Source organism: Cloeon dipterum, chromosome 3 (assembly GCF_949628265.1).
Source record: "Cloeon dipterum chromosome 3, ieCloDipt1.1, whole genome shotgun sequence".
Lineage (NCBI taxonomy): Eukaryota > Metazoa > Arthropoda > Insecta > Ephemeroptera > Baetidae > Cloeon > Cloeon dipterum.
In genome coordinates, this window is record NC_088788.1 from 9229079 (window position 1) to 9253093 (window position 24015).

Consider the following 24015-nt stretch of genomic DNA (forward strand, 5'->3'; position numbering starts at 1 on the left):
AAAAGTGGTTCTTATATACCTCTCCTCTCATCCCCGCTCCTGAGATTTTAGATTTTCGCGAGACTAGCGAAAAATATCGAGATTACAGTAGCCCACTTAATTTAAACGATTAAATGAAAGTACGTAGCTTTCCCGACACGAAACTTTTATAGGGTAAAATTAGGTTTAATTTGCTTAAGCACAAATATTTAATTTTTCTTTGCAAAGCATTTAAAATTTTTCTAACACAGTTTACATCTCAAAAGATAATAAAAGTTAATTAGGGGTGAAATTAATATTAAGAAACGCTTAAAATTCCTTTGGTGGCCAATGTGCTGCTCTTTTTACAGTTCATAAACCATGGAAAGCAATCAAGCTCAGTTAAAATTTCAATAATGAAAATTCAAAGTTATTTATTAAAGGAGCAAAAATTATTTTTACTGTTTTTTTCCTTGCAATTTACAATATTTGTTGTACAATCTGTCTTATAAATATTGTATTATTTAATATTTTTTTAAGTTGCAAATAGTGAAAATTATTTTGCTATTTTTAAATATGGCGGAACAAACTTTTTGTATGTTAATTTTTTTTAACCTCATCTCAATTTTGATGTATTGTGGAATAAAAATGTTTTTACTCCTATCAAACCCATAGAGGATTTTTACTAATATGAAAATTAAAAAATACGTACTAAAATATGAAAAAAGCTCTTTGTATGTAACAAAGACGTGTGCTGCCTTGTCATTATTTTTTAAATCGTGATTGTGAGTTCAGATTCATTTTAAATTTTAATTTTTAACAAAACTTTTCAACTTTTCTCTTTATAAAAATCGATAAAATCAAGTATCGTCAAACAAACAAAAAATCCCACAACCATTAAAGATAATCAAGGCTTTGGTGTCGTGTGCAGCAAGTACGGACATTTTAAGATCAGGTGAAAATCATTGCAATCGACCTCATGATTAACTATATTGACGCCTAGCAGGCCGTTTCTTAAAATTTGCACACGGATTTTTTTATCTGAAAGCCGTGTGCAAAACTTTGATATTGTTCGTTGAGAAACTGTAGTCATTCTAGCCCAACCAGTCGGAGCTGCTTTTCTGTCCCTTATCTCCACGTCGCTCTGTTGCTACGGCGAGACATTTTCAGGTGTTAATTGCGTACCATTTTAGTAGGTCTTAACCAGACTTGTTATTTGAAGATTAATTTTGCACCAAGGTTAATTGATTAATTTCTTGGAGGATTTATCATTTTAGCAATATACTGTAATTAATAAATAATTTAGTACATTTTGCTCAAAATTGAATCATTTAGCAGGTCAATATCATCAGAAGACAATTTTTTGTATATTAAAAGAACCAATCAAATCCAATCCTTAAAAATAAATATTGAAACCCTATAAAAATTCTACCAGAGATTTAAATTAAATTTTATCAGAACATGTACTCCAGCTAATAAACAATGGAGTTTTTCTTATCATGAGTGATCTAAGCAAACTATAAAGCACTAACTCACAAAGCCTCAGTGTCAGAAAGAACCATCACACACATGGTTGGCGTAGCAACGAAACCTTTTATTGAAACGCTATATATTGACATTCGTCCCGTGAAATTCATTCACGCATGCTGGAAAGAAGCAACCAGAAAAAAGCGAGTCCGAGTGCTTTCGCAACCCTCCCATTCTCCCATACCTGATTATTAGTGGACTCGTAACGTCAGTGCGAGTGACTCAAACGCTGGCTATCACTTACGCCTTGCTCAACGGAGGAAACTGTGCCGCTGGGCAGTGTTGAAGTGCAGGTGGCATATTTAAATATTTACCTCCACTACTCGATGATACAGCTCTGATCGCAATAGGAAAAATAATAATGAGCAAAATAAATTTTATTTGGAATTGAGACCAATATCAGAGAAAAACATCTCTCATGTTATTTTTTTAAATTTTTATTCGTTCCACACATATATTTGTTAATTAGGAGGAAAATAATATAATTATACAGGGCGCAGGAATTTTGAAGGACTGATTTTTCATGTGTTATAATCTTATAATTGGAAAATTATATTTTTTAAGGTCTGCGAGAGAAGAAAAAATTATTACTGAGCCATCCTAAATATATGTCTGGTGTTCGCATACATCTAATAATACAGTGAGCGAACACGATTTGGGAATTACAAAACATTTTTCTTGTAAATTATTGAATATTTTATTATATTCAAACTTTACAATCACTTTTGACGAAAAAATATGCGAATTATTACAAATACATATTTTCTTGATGTTCAGGTGTGCTGAACAATGAAATATATTTGTTAAAAGACACCAATTAAATATATCACAGCCGGTTTGCAAAACTTAATTCTAAATTAGTTTGCAAGAACGTAATCGACAAGAGCCTTGATGCCGGGCCAGACCTCGTCCACGACGGGCTGGATGAGGGAGGCAGGAGGGTCGAAACCCGCTGATCCGCCGCCACTCAACTCGTAGGTGTACGCGTACTGAACGGCGCCTATTCCGTAAGCAAAATCGCCGCTAGTGCCGTGCGTGAAGTCTGGCAATGAAATTTATTTTGTATTACAGTTAATACTCAAAGTTTCTCAAGTGTTTCTTACAAAGGCCAGCGGCAGAGTTCTCAACGGTGTACGTGGTGCCGGCCACGGCAGCGATGGCGTCGGCAGATGCAGTTCCAGCAGCAATCTTGTTTAAAAAAAGAGAATTTAAATCTATGAATTAGATGATAGAGAATATTTTACCAGCTGGTCAACGTTAGGAACGGGTTCGACGGTGTGGCCGTAGGGATAGAGAATTTGCTGGAATTAAAATCGGAAAATTTTTAAAATTACATTTAAATTAGAAAAAGAGTTTAACCTCTCCGTAACTGTGGATTGCGACGTAGAGTACAAGGCTGTCGGCAATATCCACGATAAAGTTGCCAATACCAGAGACTTCAGGTTCAGAGAAGGCGTTGGTTCCTGGATAAACTTCGGAGCAGTAGTCAGTGGGATTGCCAGCTACAAAAATAAACATATAAAAGTAAACCTGTACATTAGAATGAATCAAATTAATTATGTTGAAACGTCAAAATTATAAAAAAAATCATTAAATTTAAATAGTAAATATAGTTATTAATTATTTAGGATACTTACTTTTATTTTATTATAATTGGATGATAACTCTAATAAATTGAATTTAACATTTTGCATACATTTTTAATATAAACATAACCAGCTCGTTTATCTGAAAAAAGCTACGCTTGATATAATGATGTTTATATTGCATATTTATAGCAATTCTCGTGTAGATATTATACAATTACAATTCTGCTTAGCATTTTAATTACGCAGTGAAATATGAATTTTATAGTAAATCAAAAAAATCAATCTGCTGCGCATATACAAATCTTAATAATTGAATTTGGAAATCAAAACTGACAATATTTATTACTAACCATCCCAGAGGAAGTCAAAGTTCCTGTTGGGGTCAGTGCCAGGGCAGTTGGGGTCTGGATTTGGGCTGCGGGTCTTTCTCCAGAAGCGATCCTATTTATCAAAAAAAAAAAAAAAAATAAATAAAAAAAAATAAAATTAATCATTTTTATTTTATTCAATTTTGCTCACGGTGGTAATGGAATAATTATATCCATCAGGGTTGGCAACAGGAAGGATGTACCAGTCAGCCAAGTCCCTGAGGGCAGGGTCGGCGATGACCTCGTCGATGATCCTCAGGCAGACAGGCGGTGTGATCCATTCGCGGGCGTGGATTGCGCAGTCGAACCACAAAGCTTTCTGGCCAGCGTTTCCGTTCGATATCTTGATTCCTTTCACCTTGTGTCCTTCGGTGCCGTTGGCAAAAACTATTCCGGTGGCGATTTCAGGGTAGGCAGCTGACAAATCTCTCATGTAATGATGGATTTCTTGACAGCTCAAGTATCGATCGTACACGGCCTCTCGAGGCTTCATAGGGTGGGCCAACTCCAGCAGGGCTTCACGTTCTAAACGTTCCCTTTCGACTTCCCTGGGCGTAAAGAATTTAAATTATAAATCATTTTCAAGGGTAAAAAGGTTAATATTATATTTCCTCGATTTAGAGCGAATGAAAAGCATTAAAGATTTTTTTAATATTTGTTTTAACAATTTTTTGAATTGCATGAGAATAGAAAAAAGCATGAAAGCTTACGGTCCAAGGTCAGGAATCAAGACTTCGTGCGAAATTCGCATCCTGTTGAAGGCAGCAACCACTAATGGCGCCTGCTCAGGGGACACCATCACGGTGGCCGGCCTTCCGACGCCAGGGGTGCCCCAGAAGTCAAAGTGCTTGCTCAACCTGTTGATGTACGGCATGGAGGCTGCGGTCAAGGGAGCCGTCTTCAGCACTTGGTACCTGAGAATGGGGATTTTTACATTTTTTTCCTTCTAGGAATTTTTTTTCCAGATATCCTACCCTGAATAACTTTTGTAGGCCAGGGCAGAGCCCAAAACCATTAGAAATACGATCGAATATAGCGACCTCATGCTGCGTCAAGACTAAATATTCGGGCTGAAAATCTGACTGGGAGAGAGGTTCTCGGTTGCATCTCTTTTATACCTCTTCGTTCATCCCCGCTACTGAGGTTTTCTGTCAGACTAATGCTAAAGTCGAGATTATATTTATACCACTTAATTCTGCTGATAAAATTAAATGCATTTTTCAGGTTATTTAATTATTTAAAGGTGAAACTTATTTAATAATGGCCTTTGCAATTAATTTAAGAAATTTTCAACTAATTTTACTGATGCTGAAACACTAATGAAAATTTGAAAATCATTCATTAAGTTTATAATCATGACTCCTCCCATGCGTTTCTATTCGATATTAAATTTAATATTTTTTAATTTGTATAATGCATTTTGAATAAATTTTATGTATGAATTAATGGTCATATTTCCTAACTCAAAATATTGTGTGCGTCACATTTTAGTAAATATATTCTAGCTGCTGCAGTAAATTTGCAATAGTAAATCATACAAGGATAGGCATATCTTTCAATTTTGTGTATTATTATATCAGGGATATAATAATAGGGATATAATAATAGGAAGTTAATTAGCATATAACTTATTAATTTTGCATTTTGTTTCACTCCACCTTTCTCCATTTCTTGACGCAGTATAATTCTAAGTTTTACACTGCAGAAGTATTGTATTTTATCAAGCAAAATAAATATCATCAAGCGTAAAATTATTAAAAATGTAATATGAGATTTTCTATTGATATAAAATTCTAAGCATTTCTCTTTTGATGGTCAAAAGAAGATCTGCTTTTAAAAATTATTTCAAATCATGAAAGATATAAAAAGTTTCATAATTAATATTAAGTGTGTCGTGTGCAGCAGGTACGGACATATTCAGAAGAATCGCCACTACCACTTTTAAAGATTAAAATTATCGATGGCTGAAAGTGAGTTAAACCTAGCTGGCCGTTCCTGAAAATTTGCACACGGTTGAAAATCCTAAAGCCGTGTGCAAAAACTTAAAGATTTTCCGTCGAGGCAACTTTCGTCTTTGGAGCCCGACCAGTCGGAGCTGTGTAATCTCGAGATGCTATTTTCTCTCTCTCTTATCTTAGCCTCTTTTTGTTGCTAAGGTGAAATATTTCAAGGTTCTACACACACAAGGAAAATTACTTCAATCCGTTTTAATTCGTTCTAACTATATTGTCTTTATATTTCCAGATAAATTTTTGTGCCGCTTTCCCTGGAAATTTTCCTATAGATGCGAATTTTAGTTTCGGGACGAGTTTAAATTAAAGCTGACATTTCTCTGAATTTTTTTTCTTGTAATTTTTACCGATGAATATTAATTTTAAAAATCAGCATCACAGTAGTCAAGTCTTACAGCAAATTATCACATCATTATGACGTGTGCGTGTAAATGATTACTCTGACCATGGTGGTTATATATTATATGTTTGCTGTCAATGAATTTTAGTCTTGCGTGCGCAGATGGAAAATCACGTAGCTAGAAATTAGCCTATATTTTTTATCTTGATTGAAACTAAAAATAAAAGGGAGAGCAGTTATACTTTTCTGTTGTATTTTGGAGACACACCTTAACAAAAACTAACCCATATTTCTCTCAAAAAATTTTTACTTGATAAATTTGAGAAATTATTATAGTGTTTAAATTTATTTTTATTAAATCATTTCAGAGTCAAAATTTTAATTTTTTTTAAATATTATTCGTTTTCTTATTTGATTTCCAATAAGACGTTCCTCTTGAGGAGACGAGTTCTAACAATATCATAATTTTTGTTCTACGGCCAATTTGGAGAAATATAAAAAATCCTGAAATTAAATATTCAAGATTTCCCAAAAAACTTCAAATATAGGAAAGTAGTTAATTATAAAAACTCAATTTTCGCGCTGTATCTTTATTATTAAGATAATGCTAAAAAGAGTATTTTTGGTTAAATTCTTGCCGGCTCCACGTTGTGCCAAGTTTGACATGGTGTTGGACTCGCACTTGCTGGTTTTCGCTCCTTTTTAGCGGCTTTACGGACAAATATCTGGCATTTCAATAAAAGCTGGCCAAATTGGGCCCAAAAGCTCCTCTGCGGCCACTCGGGTCCCATGTTATCCGCTTGGCGGTGTTATGGGGACCTAGGACCCAGTGAGCTCACAACCCACACGAAATGTGCTGAGCAGAGGTTAAAAAATCAGAAAAACACCGACGATGAAACTGGATCTTTTTTGCTTGTACATGGTCAGGAAGTTTAAATTTAAATTAATTGTGCTCCCATGAAACCAGAGCTTCAATAGTTGCTTCTGTTATTTGTATTTCTAGTCCTAAATTATTTAGATTTTATCACCTTGACCGCACAAAAAAATAGTCAAATTTTATTTAACCTAATATATTTTTTTAAATTTAGTTAGATTTTTTTTATTAAACCATAATTAAACTTTTAATTGTAAAAAATGTGATATAATCTTTAATTTTTATAAATTTATGTATTGTTACAATTTTGAGGTGTAAAACTTATCTCTTTAAAGTTAAAAAAAATAAAAAAACACGAAATAATAAAAAAACTATTAAATATTTATCCGGTACGCTAACAAATATGAGCAACCAATGCTTGAAATAAGCGTTATTCAGGCTGTCTCCGTCTCCAATTCTTACCAAGATTTGATGGCGTCATGGATTATAAATAATAAAATGTATCACTCCTCTATGAGCTGTCTTAAGGTTGTAAAATTGATGATAGAGGAGGTATTATCTATATGTATAGCCTCTAATGTTTTATCGTCAGGTGTTATCCCTCCTTTTCGTCCCTCGATTCATGACTGAAATCGATATTTTATATTTATTTTAAATAGCCTGTGCACATCATGTCATGTATAATCATCTCATGTTTTTATAAAAAAAAACAACATAGTGTGTAAAAAGACTCCATAAACTGATAATACTTTAGTAAAAAAATAAACTGTTACGCCAAATCAGAAGCAAGAATATGAGGTTGTCACTAGATATGCTGAGTGGATAAATCAATAGCCCGAATACAGCCATTTTTTTGATAAATTTCTTATTTTCCTTTCGCTGAAATTTCTGGCTGTATATAAATAAAAACAGCATTACACATTGTTGCTCTTTTAGATTCCAGCGGCTGCAACAATATCGAGGGAGAGCACTGTTTACAACAAATGAAACAAGTCAAGATCTAGCCAAAATACCACTTTAATGAAATGTCCCAGAATGCTTTCTCTTATACATACAGCAACATTTATAGTTTTAGTTTCTATATCATAGGAGAAAGTGAATAAAGAGAGGTGAGAGAGAATAAATAACCAACCTTGCCCACAACCGATAAGTTATAATAAATTCATGTTCCTCCTCTATGACGTCGCACCACGAGCCAAGGTAGCAAAAGTCCTGCGTTTACTCAAGTTGGCAGCCGCCAGGGCTGAATCGGGACCTTTGGTATTTTGGCTCGCGGTTTACATGTGTGTACGAGTGTGTTTGTTTGTTTGTTTGTTTGTGTGTATGTGGTCTCGCTTAAATGTTAAAAATCTATTACAAAATCTGAAATGAGAGGAGACATCGTGGTGTTTGCTCTGTTCTTCTTCTCTGCCACGCAAAATCTTAAGTAAAAATTCTCGATACAATTTTGGATGCACAATTCGAAAAAAAGAAACCGAGTTAACCATAGAGTAAATAAAAATTGCATGTATAATTATGTTATTGTGGTGTGTAAAATATTTTCACTTAAGCTTACTATCATTTTCAACTATTCCGTTTAATATGTGAGATGATGATTTTCGGTTTAACGCGCGTGTTGGTTACCTCGCTTTGGGAATTAAGTTTTTCTTAAAAAAAAATAATAATAATCAATAATAACAACAACTGATGACTTGGATGGAGAAACATGGACACCGAATTTCCTGTCTATACACAATTTCGCTACGAGGATCAATCACACTAGAGCAAAAGTTGCCATTTTAACGTAATCATCTCGCGGATATACATAAAAAACTTGTTACGATTAAAATTACACAGAACACAATTAAGCTTTGCTAATCAATTAAAAAAGAATTAACGCAAATCCAACGTCATCATCTTCATCATATTAGAGCAGGTACCAGTAAAATCCAAATTTACTTTTTCTTTTTAATTCACTTCTTGTCACCTTCTGGACTCCCCTCAATTCCTCTTCACTTCCAGGTTCACTTATTCGAGTTCGATTTCAAGTCGCGGCAACGGCAACGACGGCGGGAGTCCAAAAGCACTTAAGACCGAACCGAATTGTGTCTATCACAACACAATGCGCAGCATAATTAATCATATTTAACTCATTATCATTTCCATAACAACATTACATAAAAACAACAAATCATCTCATCTCTGTTTCTTTTTCTTCTGTTTTCTCGTGTCTAACTATAATATTTATATAGAATTAAACAATTACTTATTAATTAATAGCAGAGGTTAGTAATGAACATTTTCCTAAGGTTTAAGAGCGAACAGACAGCATTTACACCGGAAAAATCATTTTCAGCGCAGCATTCATCCACGAGAAAATTGTAAATATATATTATACGTGTGTGTATACTTTAATTCATTAATTAACCATTTGTCTGCTGGATTACACAGCGTGAGTGGGTGTGTTTCTCCTTTTTAATTTATACGTGTTTAGTTTATAAGTGTGTGTGTGTGTGTACTGAGAGTTTTCATTTTTATGCTCATAAAAATCACCAACGAAAACCAGGACCAAGCAATCCGAAATGGAGAAAAAGTGTTAAAGAAGAGTCGCGTGTTTTTTTAATCCTTTCTTTTTGTATGCAAAATGGAAAAGGTGAAAAAGCGTCGTCGCGGTAACTGATCGAAACGCGTTTGTTACAAAACTCTGGTTTTGAAGGCCACTATACTCTCATTTTTTTTACGTGGAAAAAACTGAACAAGCCCCGTTCCGTCCAGACAAAATTTCCGCCTCGCACTGAACACACACTGGGTGATAATTAAAAAATCCTGCTCTCGTCTTTTGTGTGGCTTGGTCCTTCGGATGTTTGTAATATATTGTACGTGCAAAACCGAAAAAGGAGACAAAATTCTGGGCAAGGATCTCGATTTTTTTTCGTTCTCAACAAGTGTGACAATTTTGATTCACTACACTGCGTGGGCACATTACATTGTTATCTTTTTTTTCTTTCTTTCGGTGTGTACATATACAAATCGTCTAGTTAATCTAATTTACGAGTGTGTGTGCTTGCTTTTTCGCCCCCCAGGGTTAATGAGAGGAGATAGAAGAGCGCGTCTTTCGTTTACATGAGTAGCAGGGTTGTTAATTTTTTCCATTAATTTGTATCTCCAACAACTCTCGGTAATAATCTCATGAAATTCCGCTATACAGTAATGAATTAATTAGCGTGTTTATCTTGAGTAGATTTAATAGTAGTGTGTTCATGTGTGTGTTTGTGAAATATTATTATCTGAATTTTTGCCTCATTGCCCGCCCAGCAATCCGTATTTTGTATAGAGATTACACGAGTGCATGTTTTTATTTGTATTTTTTTTTCTGAATAAGACACACTTATTGTTATTAATAAGTCCTCCGCAGAGAGAATCAACACACCACCACGTCTTTTGTTTTGTTTGTTTGTTTGTTTGTTTGTTTGTTCAATCACCTCTCGTCATCCAGTGCGAATTTCTCTCTTTTAAAAACGACGTACAACATCTACAATAAGGCAAACTTTAATTTAATAATATTTTTGTTGCTCGCGTTTTCTTTGTTTTAATCTGAATCTAGTTAATTCTTTACATCATCAATGCAAGTCCAGTTCTAAATTGTGTAAATTTCTCCGCGCGCGGGTTATATAATAATAATAATAATACTCGATTCTACTTTGTGGCCCTAGCAGCAATCGTCAATTTTTTCTCTGTTAAGTCTCAGTTCTATTGAATATACACTTTTCTCTCAACGGCATCGGTAGTTTGTTTAAACAATTATATCTGCGTGTGTTTGTTTATGTACGAATATTGTGCTTGCTTCTGTCTCGTCACGTGAGTGGAAAAACCAATCGTGAAAAATCGGGGATCCTCTCCTGTGTGTGGTTTTGTATCTCGCGCGTTATTTTACATATTGATCCTTATTGGCGTATTATTATTACAGCAACAACAGTGTATATTTAATTAACATCAACAATTCTGTTTCCCTGATCGAAGGTCGCCGCGCGCGAGAACTCGATCGCGCTCGGCCGGCGTCGCTTCCTTGAATCCAGCCTTATGTAAGGATAAAAGTAGATCGCGTGTGTGTGTGTTTCAGTGAGTGTGAGTATATCTTCCAATATAACCAATTATACTTTGTAATCAAACAACAAACAAATCTTTCCTTAACTAAGTGTAGGGCGAATCAACCTTTTCTCGTCGTCAGTACAAATTCTCCGAGGAATGGGCGCTCCCGAGTCTGTTTTTGGGGGTTTGTGTGTCTATGCGTGTACAAGTCTGGCAGGTATTAGTTTGATACAATCATTCGATTTTTCACAAATCATAAAACGGCGTGATAAATTGTAGTGTGACTCTTCTGTCTTCTTCTTCTTCACACATTCTTTGTTGCAAAACTGATGCTGATTGGTTCGTCTGATGTTGGAACCTGCCGGGATTTCGCACAATTAAGACTAAGATAAAATGGGAGGAGTTAAAATCAGATCCGGGACCGAGGGATTGATCAGCGGGATCCAGATGTGCGATTAAATTGGTTCGCACTGCGCAGATCCAAGATGGCGTCTGAATGTGTGAAACAAAAAGCTCTCTTTGAATTCCGGGAGTGTCAAGAGGTGGTTTTAACGATACAAAAGACACAATCAATACAAGTAATGCAACTTATGTCACAATATTGACGAAAACTTCGTTCTTTTCGCGAATTTCCACGTCACAGTTTTTTCGCGCCATACTTCACCAGATGCCATATCTGCGCGTCGCACGAATCTGGTCCCCGCTGGGATTGATCAATAAAACGGCTCCTGGATAGAACAAAAGAAAAGATACCTACCTCTGCTCTTTATTCCACGGATGCTCAGCTATCCACGGAGAAAAGCTCCTTGTGCAGAGCAGGGAACTCGAGGTGCGGCGTGGTTCGCTTGAACTTGGCCAGAGCTTCCATGTGCAGCAAATTAAGCTCTCTGCAAATACGTTAAAATTCAGCATTGTTGTTTTAATTTTTACCAATTAAAAAATTACCGAAGCTCTGACATCTTGGCCATGAGGGCGTCGCCGACCAAGACGTCCCCTTTGAGTGGTAATCGGTGGTTGCGTTCGAGCTCCATTTTCAGCGCCCGCAAGACCGCTTGGCTCAGTTTGTTGATGTCCGCGACTCCCTTCAGACCCGGTCGATCTACGAAAACAAAAATACGAATCAGTCTGGACCATCCGAGGGTTAAATTTCGAATTAATTCTACCTCCGGAGAGCAGGACGTAGGCAGAGTAGAGCGCAAGTTCGTTTTCTGTTAGCTTGAGCTCGGCCACGGCTTTGGCCAGCTCGAAGGCGTTGGTCACCAACTTCATTTCCGTTGTTTCTGTGGTGTAAAAGGCGTCTTGAGGCAGCATGGTGTCTCCGTAAAGAACACAGCCTGAGATTACGTCGAAGTAACGGCTCATCCTCAGTGCAGCCAACTCGAAGCTACCTGCATTTCCCAAGAAAAAGAAAAATGGTAAATAGTGATTTTTTTAATCAGAAGATTTTAATCAGCATTGACACTGTTTGCATCTGTTTTTATTATTTTTGTTTAGCATTAAAACTATAAGCCAAATAATGAGAAATGATTTTTATTTTAACTGGAACTATGCAACCGGCAGGACTTCAGTGCAAAGAGGTTGCATACTTAAAATGTTCGACGTAAAAACACCCTTTTAAAAGTGGTTTTATTTAGAGCAACAATTCAAAATTATCGGAATTGCTGGCTACAGCAAGAAATTGATCACATTTGTGCAATTATTAATAATTGTGAATAATTTTAAATAGTCAAAAGAGGTTATTCCTACAAATAAAATTAATATTTTGCCAATTTTTCCAAAATTGTAAGCACTTTTCCAAATTTAGTTTGCAGTTTTCGATTCCTCTTGACGAGACACCTTTTAGATAAACTCTTTTTTGTCAAATAAATCAAGACTTCAAGTTGGGAGACAGTCCTCATCATTATTTTAACTTAGCAGAACTTTTTAAATAAAATTTGCAGCGTTGCCTAGATCTAATTTGGCTCTAACTGAGTCTTTAGGAATTTTTTTATGATTTATCAGGATTTTCCAGTATCAATGCTTGTTGTAAGGTTTATCCCTGCTTTTAAAATCAATTTTACGTCAAATTTCATACAGTTACAAAAAGATCACGTACCTGCTTTTAGCAAAACGATCTGATCGTCTTGTGACAGCTTCATGAAGCCAGGTATCATCTTGGCAAATTCGATGATTTGCTGAATGACGGTGGTGAGTTTCTGGGCGCATTCTAGCCAGAGTTCCTCGTGCGCCTGTGGATTAAATTTAATTAGAATTGTCCGAGGTGGACACGAGGGATATTACCCGTACCATGTTCTTGTAGAAGATGACCTTGTGGGGGTCGTGTGGCTTGCGGAACGTGTCCTGAATGCGGTCCATGCTGTAAAGACAGGTGCGCGCGTGGGCGTCGGCAATCGTCGTGCACAGCATCTCTGAGATCTGCACCGGGTCTGCAAGGTCGCGGAGTCGCGATATTAGATTTCCACGTGCCAGGACGAAGCGAGCGAAAAATTCAGCAGGCAAAACGCACAACAACAACATCGAATAATATATATATTTAATAAATATATTTCTCGTGTTTGAACGCCACTTTATGGTGTCTGTTCGTGTGTCCAGCATGAGCGATAAAATGAGATGCAAAAAATGGAGTTAGAAGAAGAAGAGGAAGTAAAAAGGTTTTGTACAGAAAAGCATGCATCAGTTGCAAAATCAAAATCGCACAAACATACACACACGCACTATTTACCAAGGGAAACAAATTAAGAGGGCAGTGAATATAAATTGGGTTTCAAGCTGTCGAAACTCAGGGTTCCGAAATTTCAATAATCACACACAGAGCCCCCCTTCAGCCACTGGAGTCGTGACTTCCAGTCCGGTAACGGGGGTCCAGTGTGTGTGCGTTCGGAACCCCGTGGAGACGGCGACAGAGAAATTCTTACTGGGATGCACAAGGGGCGTGGCGGCGTCCTCTTGCTCCTGCGACGGCTGCTGCTGCGGCTGCTGGGGCCCGAGGCAGGGCTGCTGCTGCGGCTGCTGCTGTCTCGAGGTGAAAGTGGTACTATCTACAAAGCCCCCCGACACCGGCGGCACGCCACTACTGTTATTGTTCAAGTTGCTGGACGACGAGTTGCTGGACGCGGTGCTGCCCAGCGGCTGCTCCAGCGACTCCTGCTTGATGCCGGCGGCCGCCCCCGCCGCCCCCGACCCCGCCTCCTGCCCCAGCCGGGTCACTTGGCTCCGCTCGCCGCCGCCGCCTCCGTCGTCCTCGCACTTGGCACCCGCCGTGGCTGCCGGACCAGCAAGTTCAGGGACAAGTTCGTTTTAGTGTGCCACCCCCGCCACACGCCCAAACACACTTTTTCACACGGCAAAATTGAGAACGAATCGGATTTTTTAATAAAACTACTGTAATTTTTAAGCTGGAATGATAAAAAATGGTCTAATTTATTTTTATAGTTAAAATAAATTTTTTTAGCCTCATGCAAGTCTTTTGAAATTTAATAAAAATTCGTTATATTTACTAAACATGTTAAATGGATTGGAAAATCAAAGGATTTCTTCCGTTTCTTAGCTAGTTTATATAATTTTTAGTCTAGAAATATCATTGATTGGCTAGTTAGTAGTTAAATTCGTGATTTTATGCCGATTCGTCTCCAATTTTGCCATTTTTACCAGAGTTAATTACACGTGGAAACGGCCCAGCGTGAATAATTGAGAAACCAAAACCACAGAGGTGAGCATGCAAGATAAAGAAGGGAGAAACGAAAAGAGTTCTCAGCTGATCGAGAGCGAGAGAGAACACCATGATTGCGGCGTGTGAGTGAAAACGCAAAATAAAACAAAACAATGCCTAATCATCGTAAATGCGTGAGGATGGGGGCGAGAAATGAGAGCCGTAATTTGGCGACACAAGACTCGCGGACGATGGGAAACAGAACAAAAGAAAAACAGAGGAAAACCGTGCTCGTTTGGCCTTTTTGAAGCAATATGGAATTGCCAGAAAGTGACTCAACCACAAACTAAGGAAAATTAAATTATATTACTAGTGCTTTCTGGAAGAAAAAAAAATCAAATTCAAACACAGATTGGTGCACCAAACAGTGCGATAGAGAATTATTAATTTTTGTTACCAAGTAAAAGAAGAAGAAAAAACGAAATCGAGCAGCGGAAATTCACTCGGTGCTGTGGAATCGCGCGTGGAATCTCCCCCCAGTGAAAATCGTGTGTATCAATAAATTGGATCATTTTGGGGCCTCACCAGTGGTGTTGGCGGCTGGAATGAGCGCGCTGTCCGCGATCTGGTCTAGTTGCGTCGAGCTGGCGGGCCGCGGGTCGTACGTCGTGGTGCTGTCCACGAAGTCTGCACTGATATCGTAGCCCATGCCGGTCTGCGGCGGCGTGTTCGTAAACACATAGCCGTTCGGCGTGTACGTGCTCAGGTCGTTGCTGTACTGGTACCTGCCGACCGACCAATTTCCACTATTTTAGTTTCCAATCATAATTTCCGCAACGGTGCAACGCACGCGTTGTTGACTTTCGCGTTATTATGGGGCTCGCGGAAATGATGCCTGCCGCCGCTGCGGTTTGCCGTAAAACGGAACCAGCTCCGCTCGAAATTGGTCTCTGTGATTTTTGTTTTTATGGAACTGCGTTGAAAATTATTAAAAATTGTAAAAAAATACATTAATATATAAAATAAATCATAACATAAATTCTTTTAGAGCAATTTTTAAATAAGGAAAGTGAAAAGAGACCTCTAGAAAAAATTACTAGGCAATTTACAGTCCAAAACCCCACACTTGATCCTCCTCTCATTGCTGGAGTTTCAATAAAGGCGCTAATTTTGGTCACTGAAGTTGAAAATTTAAGACTCCAGGCAACCAAGAGGGGTCTAGTGTGTTGCTGAGGTATAAAGCATGCAAAAAACAATTTACGAGTTTTATTTTTTTTAAATATCTTAATAATTTAAAATGAATTAAATTCTTACCCTCCTGAAGAATAGGAAGGCAGCTGGTCAGACGATGAGGGCTGTTGTTGCTCGAACATGGAGCTGTCGGGCGCTGTTTCGCTGGCGGCACGCATCTGCGCCCTGTGAAACCGCACCTCATCCTCCACCTTTTCGCGCTGCTTTTTGGACATTCGTCCGAATTTGACGGCTGCAACAGAGACACAGAGCAAATAAAAACACTGCGGTGGCCAACGGCAATAATTGCTGCCGCGTGGTGGACGAGTTCAACGACTCTTCCGTGATGGATGCGTGAGAGATTCGAAAAGTGCGATAAATTTATTTGCCATCAGATTAATATTGCGGGGGGCCGGTGAACGGGGACAGTCATTGCGAAAGTTGGGAAAATTACTGTCAAAACTTGGAGGGATATTTATAATTCATAAAGCAAACTGAAACTTGTCTCAGGAGTATTTTACGTTGATGTCCGCTTAATCTTCTGAGAGAGATTATTTTTTCTGGCTTTTAAATTCGGGAGATGAAGTACCTCTTTTTTAATAAAGTGTAAAACGATTTTCGACCTCCAAATAAATTTTTGTTAGGTTAGAATTATACTATTACGGTACCTTAAGAAATAAATGTTTATTTACACAACTTTGTGATTGATTAAGAAAATAAAAGAGGCTTCTTTAATTAAATTTAAAATAGATATTTTGGAAAAACAAGAATAAAACGTCAATAAACAAGAAACATAAATTTTTTGAAGAGTAAAAATTAAGAGTATTTTATTTTACTGCTATTTAACTTATTTTAACTAAAAATTTTCTGCAATCAGAATATTTTTTTGTACTCTTTAGTGCTGTTGGAAAAAGAGAAAGTTTGATTTTATACAAAATTTAAATACCACGTCACCAAGCTCAGGTTCTTTAAATAAATAAATTTTTTTACATATAACGTATTCCACTTTGCGTGAAAAGTCAAGTTTAAAAATATAAATACAAATATTTAAGCAAAATTCCTTAATTTTCTGTTCACAAAAGATCAGCATGTCAAAGCTCTTTGATGAAATCTGTAGATAAATATTGACATTTACAACCGCGCATTAAATCTCGATATAAAAATCTTATCACCAGCAGCAACAAATTAATTTCCCTTTCACGATTTCCGCACGTGACGGTCCGAGAGCGGCTATAGGCAGAGCACAGTATTTTTTTGGGAACGAGTCAACGCGCGTTCGGAAGAAAGCGAAAGCCGCAGCAGCAGCAGCATCCCCCGTTCGCGGCACGCGGCCTCTCAATCGCGAAAAAGCAGCCGGCTCTGAATCAGCGAGCGAAATTTAACCCTTTGGTGCGCGGAGCCGAAGCGGCGCGGACGCTGCCGAGCCCGAGGGTAACCAACTCTTGTTATTTTGGTTGGCAACGTGCTGTGCACGTGACGTCACCGCGGTGTCATGCGTGACGTCGCGGGTGAAGGACCGACCGAGTGAACCCGCGCCGCCGGAGAACGAACGAACGAACGAACAACCGACTAGCGGACGAGCGAGAGAGAGAGATGCACGGAGAGAAAGAAAGAAAGAGAGAGAAAAACCGCTGATTAACGGGCCCTGGCCGGAGGCGGCCGCCCGTTTGACGAGGGGGCGGCCACGCCTCGCTCATTGTCAGGTGGCGTCAGGGACGCGACCTTCCCGCCTCCCCTTACTCCCCCGCGTAAAATGCTACTGTTAATTTTATTTTATTTTCTGCTCATTTTTTTACTGTTCTTTCTCACTCACGTCAGCAATGCAGATTTATTTAAATTAAATAAATTTTTAAATTTATCTTTCCTTTTAATGCCGTTTTTTCACTTATTGACTTGATTAAATTTGATTCAAATTAATTTTTCAACCTTCATTGCTGCCATAATAAAAAAACAACGTAGAAATAGAGAAGGAATATAAAAATCGACTTTTTACCAAAAATAGCCGAAACACCATTTCTGGCAACAATTTAAATAATTGTCCATAAATCTCCGGCTAAATATACGGAAGAGGAAAAGCACAGGGCGTGTCTCCCTTTCTCCCTCGCCGCGGAAAATCTGATTAGGGCGGGAACAGGGGTGAAATTGTGAGCTTGGTAGATAGGATCTGCAATTTGGCTCCTTAAGTGCACGGCCGCCGTAAAAGACGGAATGGAAACAAAAACGAGGCTTCCGGGTTGGCTATGGGCGAACGGAGCCTGAATTTGCCAGACGGAGACTTAATTCCGCGCGCGTGAAAGGGGAAATTCGAGCGTTAATTTTCGCTGCGGACGCTGAAGAGCGCAGCCACCCTTAGATAACCAGGGGTGCAAGCGTAATAATCGACCGAGGAAAAATGAGACGTCAGGAGCTCTTTTCGTTAAGGATAAAAAACTGGGAAAGATGTTTTTAATTAAAAGAAAAGGCTAGAATCTGCGAAATTTCAAGCTGGCGAAAGGTGAAAAGAAATTCTTGGAATTTTAAACACTGCAAAGCAAATATGGCCGCCGCGAGGAAATGTTAATTTTCAATATTGAAATGTTTTTGGATAAAATTCAATCATTTAAATGACTCTGAAGACAGCCATCTTGCCATTCTGACAGACAAACTACAAAAACAACCCGTTTCAGCTGCCAACCGTCTTAGAATTTCGTGCTATTGCTCAATTCCTTATTTGACAGGGCTCTGAATTAATTTGCTTTTTTAATTGAATGACGTAATTAAGATTTGGCACAAACAGCGCATTTTCCCCGTCAGCAGCGGCGCAATAGAGCGAGTCATGTTCACTGCGTCGCAACAATGTTGTTTCTGCGCGTTCAACAGAAGCAAATAATAATTAGATCTGTCCGGTCAGAGAGTGGAATCATCGAGTGCGTGTTTGCGCTGCGCGGAATGCGCGAGTAACGGGTCGGACGCGAAACGATCATTTGCGTTGTGTTATGAAAATCGATTACGCGCCGCGCGCGGGATGAATTGAATTGGATAAAACCGGTTCGTCTCTCTTTCTCTCAGCGCCGCAGACGATCTCTTGGCATCAATTGGAAATGTCACTGGGGTGCGGGTGTGTGGTCCAAAGAGGACGGTATTTTCATCTGTGAGCGCTGCCGCAATTGCCGTTACAAAATTATGACACAAGGAATTAATGAATGACTAATTGCCTGCTTACTATGCGATCCATCAGCAGAGAGACGAGGGATATATTGATTTCTTTTATACTCTAACCTTTTTTTTAATTTTTGACGGAGCATTTCTGCATTTTTTCCTTTAAATTAATTACAGGAAAATAATACCAGAAGCCAAAAATAACCTGTTCTCTGATCCTCGATTAGGAAACAAAATTGAAATATTCTGCTAAATTTTATTTAATTTGAATTAAATATTCAGGTTTTATTTTATGGTTAGTGTAGGTATAAATGAATTAATTTTCAGGGTCAACAGATCAGATCAAGAATAAATCCACAAATTGCTGTCATTTTTCGAAGAACTTTTAAATTTAAAAAATAAAATACGTAATGCTGCAATAATTGCCGTCTAAAATTATCATTTAAATTAAAGACAATTCTCAAAAGCACTTGAGCCTGCCTCCTCCAATTGCAGAGGCGCAAAAATTGCTCTTTAAACCGCACAAATGTTAACTGTCGGTGCCGTTTTGGGAGGGTTGGGCGCAAAAATTACTCGCCGCCGCGAAAAAAATGACTATTATTACATTCTATTAAATATTTATCGGTCGAGTGATGGATTAGAAGAATGCGGTGATGTCACTTGGCGAGTGCCCTCTCGCCGCGCGCGGCTTCGCTCTGTTTGTGTGCAATAGCCCGAACGCGGCTGGGCTGAACGAACGCCGAGTTTATTGCCCTGCGCCTCTTTGCCACACATTGCGTGGACGGAATTGGCGATTTCGCCTTGCAAATCGCGCGCACTCCTTCCAGCCTTCCCTCGCGACCGACCACTCGCCACTTTTTTTATCACAATTGCACCTGATTAGCGAGAATTTACGCGGACTTTGCGACTGGGAATTAAGAGCATCTTTACTTTTTTCCAGGAATTGTGGTGATCTCAATTTAATTTTATGGCTCTCATCGGTACTTTTGATGAGTGCTGATTAATTAAATTGTTAACAGCGTTTGCTCGTGTTGCTACTTGACAATTCAATCCCAAAAAAATCCATTATAAAATCTAATTGCTGATTAAAGGAAATTTCAAGAACTTCAAAGATAATAAAAAAAAATAGCGCAGCAATTTAATTTAATTAATTTGAGCATTTGGGAATTTTTAAAACGAACAAAATCCCCTCAAGACCAAATTTATACTTCCAGGAGTGCATTGTTGGCAGCGAGCAACAAACAAAGCAGTAAAAGTTACCGAAATATTACTTATCCCAGGGGGCGTAAGACTAAATTTAACCAGCAGTCTATTCCGTTTTACAATCTCCCAGCGGCCCGATGAAAATCCAGTCTATTTTCGATTAAAAAGAAAATAATAATTGTTAGAAAACCTGGTCTTCGCTTGGAGAGGACGCCCATGGCGAGATGGCACCTGACTCGCGTTTCAACCTGACTAGAGGAGAACTCGAAGGCGGCCGGCACCTGACTGACTGACTCGAGAAAAGAGTGAGAGAGGCGGGCCAACCGAAAAGCGTACGGACGGAGGCGGGAACGGCTCGTAAAAACGAGTGGAAGAGAAAGAGAAAAAATACAGCAAGGGAAATAACTGAAGCAACAATGCACCGCTAGCAGAGTTTTACTATATATGCGCGCGGCCGTTTAATGAGTGAGCGGAAAAAGAAAAACGGAGCCGATCGAGCCTGAAGCGACCGGAGGAAAAATCAATGTCACGCCGTCTCAAACACGACTTTTTAAACTAATGATCTTTTTACATAAACACGTGGACGCTGGGCATATGAGTTGAATTTTAAATTTAATATGCAACAGATGTTATAGTTTAAAAAAATAAATAATGTTTATAGCTATTAACTTTACATTTAATTTTGTTGGTATGCCTAATAAAATAAATCTAGGTTTGTATATTTTAAATTTTTATGAAATATTTTTAACTAAAAGTTATTTTCAGTAAACTTATTGCTTAGAATTTCACTTGTTTTTTTAAATAAATTTCTTAGCGGCCTTATCATCTAGAATTTCTTCATGCTAGACATAATGTAATTACAGACAAAGTTCTTATTCAGACATTTTATATAAAATTAGATCTAACATCAACTAGCAATTTGATTTTGAAAAAAGAAATTTACTCGTTACATAAATAAAACAAAAATATATTTGGCATTTAGCAATTTCCGTTTGAAAAACAATAACGAAAACAAATAACATTTCGGCATCCATAACTGAACCTCGGCGGAGTGCGTGAAATTTATTTTCGCACTGACGGAAGAGCGTGCATGAGCACCGTTTTGCTCAGCTTTCTCGCCAGATTACGTTAGTCCAACTGTACTCGTGAGCATGTTTCTCGCGAATATAATCCTCGTAGAAATATTGAAGCAGCAATAAAATGGCAAAGAAAATTGCCAAATTGGTTGCAATTAGAATTAACAGGGAACTGATAGACAATTGTCGCGGGGAGTGAATGAACGATAAGAGCTCATAGGACTCTCTCGTTTTATCTCTGGAACGGATTGAAACGTCAAGTTGTTATTTTCGTAGGCGGCGTTGGTAACAGAGTTCCAGTTTAGATTCGACGTTGGCTGGCTTATCTCACTAGTATTGGCCTGCACTTGCACTGACAGACCGACAGATTAAACTAGACTCGAATTCCTCCAAGCCCGATTCATTCAAAGAGTTATTAACATCAGCAAAATTTTCACAGCTTTGCAGATTTTTTCTAATAAAAGACGGCACCTTAACTTTGAATGAAGGTTGAAAAATTATAAAAATATGACATTGTTCCAAATTAGTTTTGAGTAGAAAATTTCTATTATTAAATATTTGTTTGCCTGTAAAAATAACTTGATTGGCAGGGATCGATAACTGACGACATATAATTCTAAGAGATCATCGGAATTACATCTCGAGAGAATTCAAATAGATTAATGACGGAATTTTCTGTTACTGATAAAACTCCAACCAGACAAACAGACAGAGAAAGTTTAACTGTGGAATGAAAATTGTCTTTTCGAGTGGTAGTTTGTTGGCAATTTTAGGATATTTGTTATTTTTGCAATCCGTTTTCTTTTATTTATTATTTTAGTAGCAGATAAAATTGCCAGATTTTTAACTGGAGTCGTTTATAGAGGAATAACGGCCACTGTAGGATGGAAAGCAGTAAAACCTGATAGCCAGATTTTGAAATTTAGGCTGGAAAAAAAGAAATTTCAGTATTTTTTGTAACAGTAATATTTTTAGCTCAAAATCCTTAACATTTTTATGTTTTTTCTTAATTTGGCTGGATTTATTTCCAAGAAATGAAGTTACATAACGGAAAAATTTAACATCGAGCAAATAAAATCTAAAAAAAATCCAATAGACGAATTTATTTCTATTTTTATCTCAGAATTTCTAATTAAAAATCCCGTCATCAATCAACCTCATTTCTCGTATTTCTAAGAATCAATTTGTCTTATCACACAATATCCGATATCACTTTGGTCCGCAAACACAGTTGCAAAAAAAAATCATAATCTCCGCGAGGCTGATGCGTATGCACGGGAAGGCGAAGATTTTCCCGCTCTGCCCGATAAAGCGAGATAAGAAAGAAAGAAAGAAAGAAAAGCGCGCGCGTAATTGTTCCGGGTTGAACAGCCCCTGCGCGTCCATACAAGCACCACGCGGCTGCTGTAACTCGATTGGCCGCGCCACCGTTTCGGGCCGGGAGGGGAGCGGCGTGCAGAGGGTGTCCGTTCGTTCGGCGGGTGTTCACCCCGAATTCGGGGGCAACGCACAAAGTCGCGACGCGAGGGATGTGCGCGGTGCTGATTGATGGATGTTCGTTCTCTCGCTTTGGACGTGTGGCAAGGGTAACTGACCTCCGGCACTAGCACGTGGTGTTGTGGATCGATAAGCAACGGGAGCAAGGACCTCGCCGAGCCGCCAACCGGTGTATTTATAGTGCGCCTCTGCGCCGCTGCCACCGGCTCGAGAACTGGCCATCGCACCCCGTTACACCCAAACCCCCGAAAACGGCTCTTTCATTTTATCGGGGGGTTTCGGAAATGAATTTGAGGAAGATTTAAAATGAGAAAAATGGTCTCCAGGGCAAAAGTCGAAACTGCTGGCCGGCCTTGTTCAGCCTTCAACCGAGTGGGAGTGAAGGTTTTTGAACTGGCGGAACTCTTGAACTCTTTGCATTTTATGGAATTTAAATTTTCTTGTTAATTACACGCCAACAGTTAACAGAGTTTTGCATTGTTCGCTCTCGTATAAAATTCATTGAAGAATTATTTTGAATTTTTAATAATGATTCATCTCTATAAAGTACAGTAATCCAATCAGGATTAACAAGCATTAAATTTGAGATTTTGCCCGATACGATAATTAATCGGCTTGTCAATGATTTTCTCGCTTGTTTTTATTCCTCTTTTCGCGATCTTTCCAACGGTGCGTAAATTAAGAGCAAAATAATAAATCCAGTGAAATAAATCCAGAATTTCAACAGGGAGGCCGTGCTTGCCGCTTGATTAGCATAACAATCTTTGAGCCGATTTTCTCAGAAATTTTAACGGCTTGCAGCCTGGGTAAATTTCATTAATCTGGCCGGTGGTAAAAATGTATTTCCGATATATTCAATTTTCTTTTGATATGATTTATATTCGCATTCATGTCATGTGTTCATAAAGTAGATTTATACATATGTGGATTTGTGGATAGGGAAGGGAACGGAAGAAGTTTTCGCTTTTCAAATTCAATAATATATAGCTGAAACAAACACCTTATATGAGGAGATCATTAATAGAATAATCTGTAATGTAACGAAAAATAAAGATAAGAAGAAAAATTTATTTAATTTAAATGTACCAAATTTTCTATTATAAATTAAAATGATGTGAAAAATTAAGTTAAAATTTAATGATTTGACAAAAACACATTATAAATAACACAAAAAATTATAATGAATTGAAATTTTTTTAAAATATTATAAATATAATAAGAATAACAAAATTGTGCTAATTTAGTTTAGTATTAGGTTTTATTTAAATTGTACTTTTAATATTAATAATTTTAAATAGTAAGCTAATAAATTGAAGAAAAATTAACGGAACAAGTTCATGGATAGAATTCCTCATTTACGATACCGCCATAAACGAAAACAAGTTGGAATATTTATACTCCTTCCTAGACGAGGAGAAAAAATTAAGAGCGGCAAAGGAACTGGCTTTGGAGCTATCGCATTTCAGACAAATTCGTTGTACGCGTC

At 37.9% G+C, this 24015-nt stretch overlaps 2 protein-coding genes across 7 annotated transcripts in view; both read right to left on the minus strand.

Annotated features, from left to right (window-relative positions):
• Nucleotides 1-2182: 2182 nt before the first annotated feature.
• LOC135940343 (zinc carboxypeptidase-like) lies at nucleotides 2183-4368 on the minus strand. Its single transcript, XM_065485191.1, has 7 exons — nucleotides 4153-4368; nucleotides 3594-3990; nucleotides 3425-3515; nucleotides 2845-2987; nucleotides 2730-2786; nucleotides 2589-2673; nucleotides 2183-2527 (listed from the first exon to the last, which is right to left on the minus strand). The coding sequence occupies exons 1-7, from the start codon at nucleotides 4314-4316 to the stop codon at nucleotides 2343-2345; spliced, it is 1122 nt and encodes a 373-aa protein (XP_065341263.1). The 5' UTR covers nucleotides 4317-4368; the 3' UTR covers nucleotides 2183-2342.
• A 3299-nt stretch (nucleotides 4369-7667) lies between these two features.
• Hr3 (Hormone receptor 3) overlaps nucleotides 7668-24015 on the minus strand; it is an 80281-nt gene continuing 63933 nt past the window's right edge. For 5 of the 6 annotated variants that reach the window (XM_065486351.1, XM_065486352.1, XM_065486350.1 and 2 more), the window contains 9 exons: nucleotides 15700-15868; nucleotides 14971-15170; nucleotides 13652-13999; nucleotides 13023-13162; nucleotides 12832-12964; nucleotides 11900-12124; nucleotides 11682-11835; nucleotides 11494-11623; nucleotides 7668-11094 (listed from right to left, as the gene is read on the minus strand). In XM_065486351.1, the coding sequence (XP_065342423.1) occupies nucleotides 11518-11623; nucleotides 11682-11835; nucleotides 11900-12124; nucleotides 12832-12964; nucleotides 13023-13162; nucleotides 13652-13999; nucleotides 14971-15170; nucleotides 15700-15868 (1475 nt within the window). In that variant the 3' untranslated portion in view covers nucleotides 7668-11094; nucleotides 11494-11517. The remainder of the gene's footprint in view (nucleotides 11095-11493; nucleotides 11624-11681; nucleotides 11836-11899; nucleotides 12125-12831; nucleotides 12965-13022; nucleotides 13163-13651; nucleotides 14000-14970; nucleotides 15171-15699; nucleotides 15869-24015) is intronic. The other variant, XM_065486353.1, reaches the window with a different exon arrangement.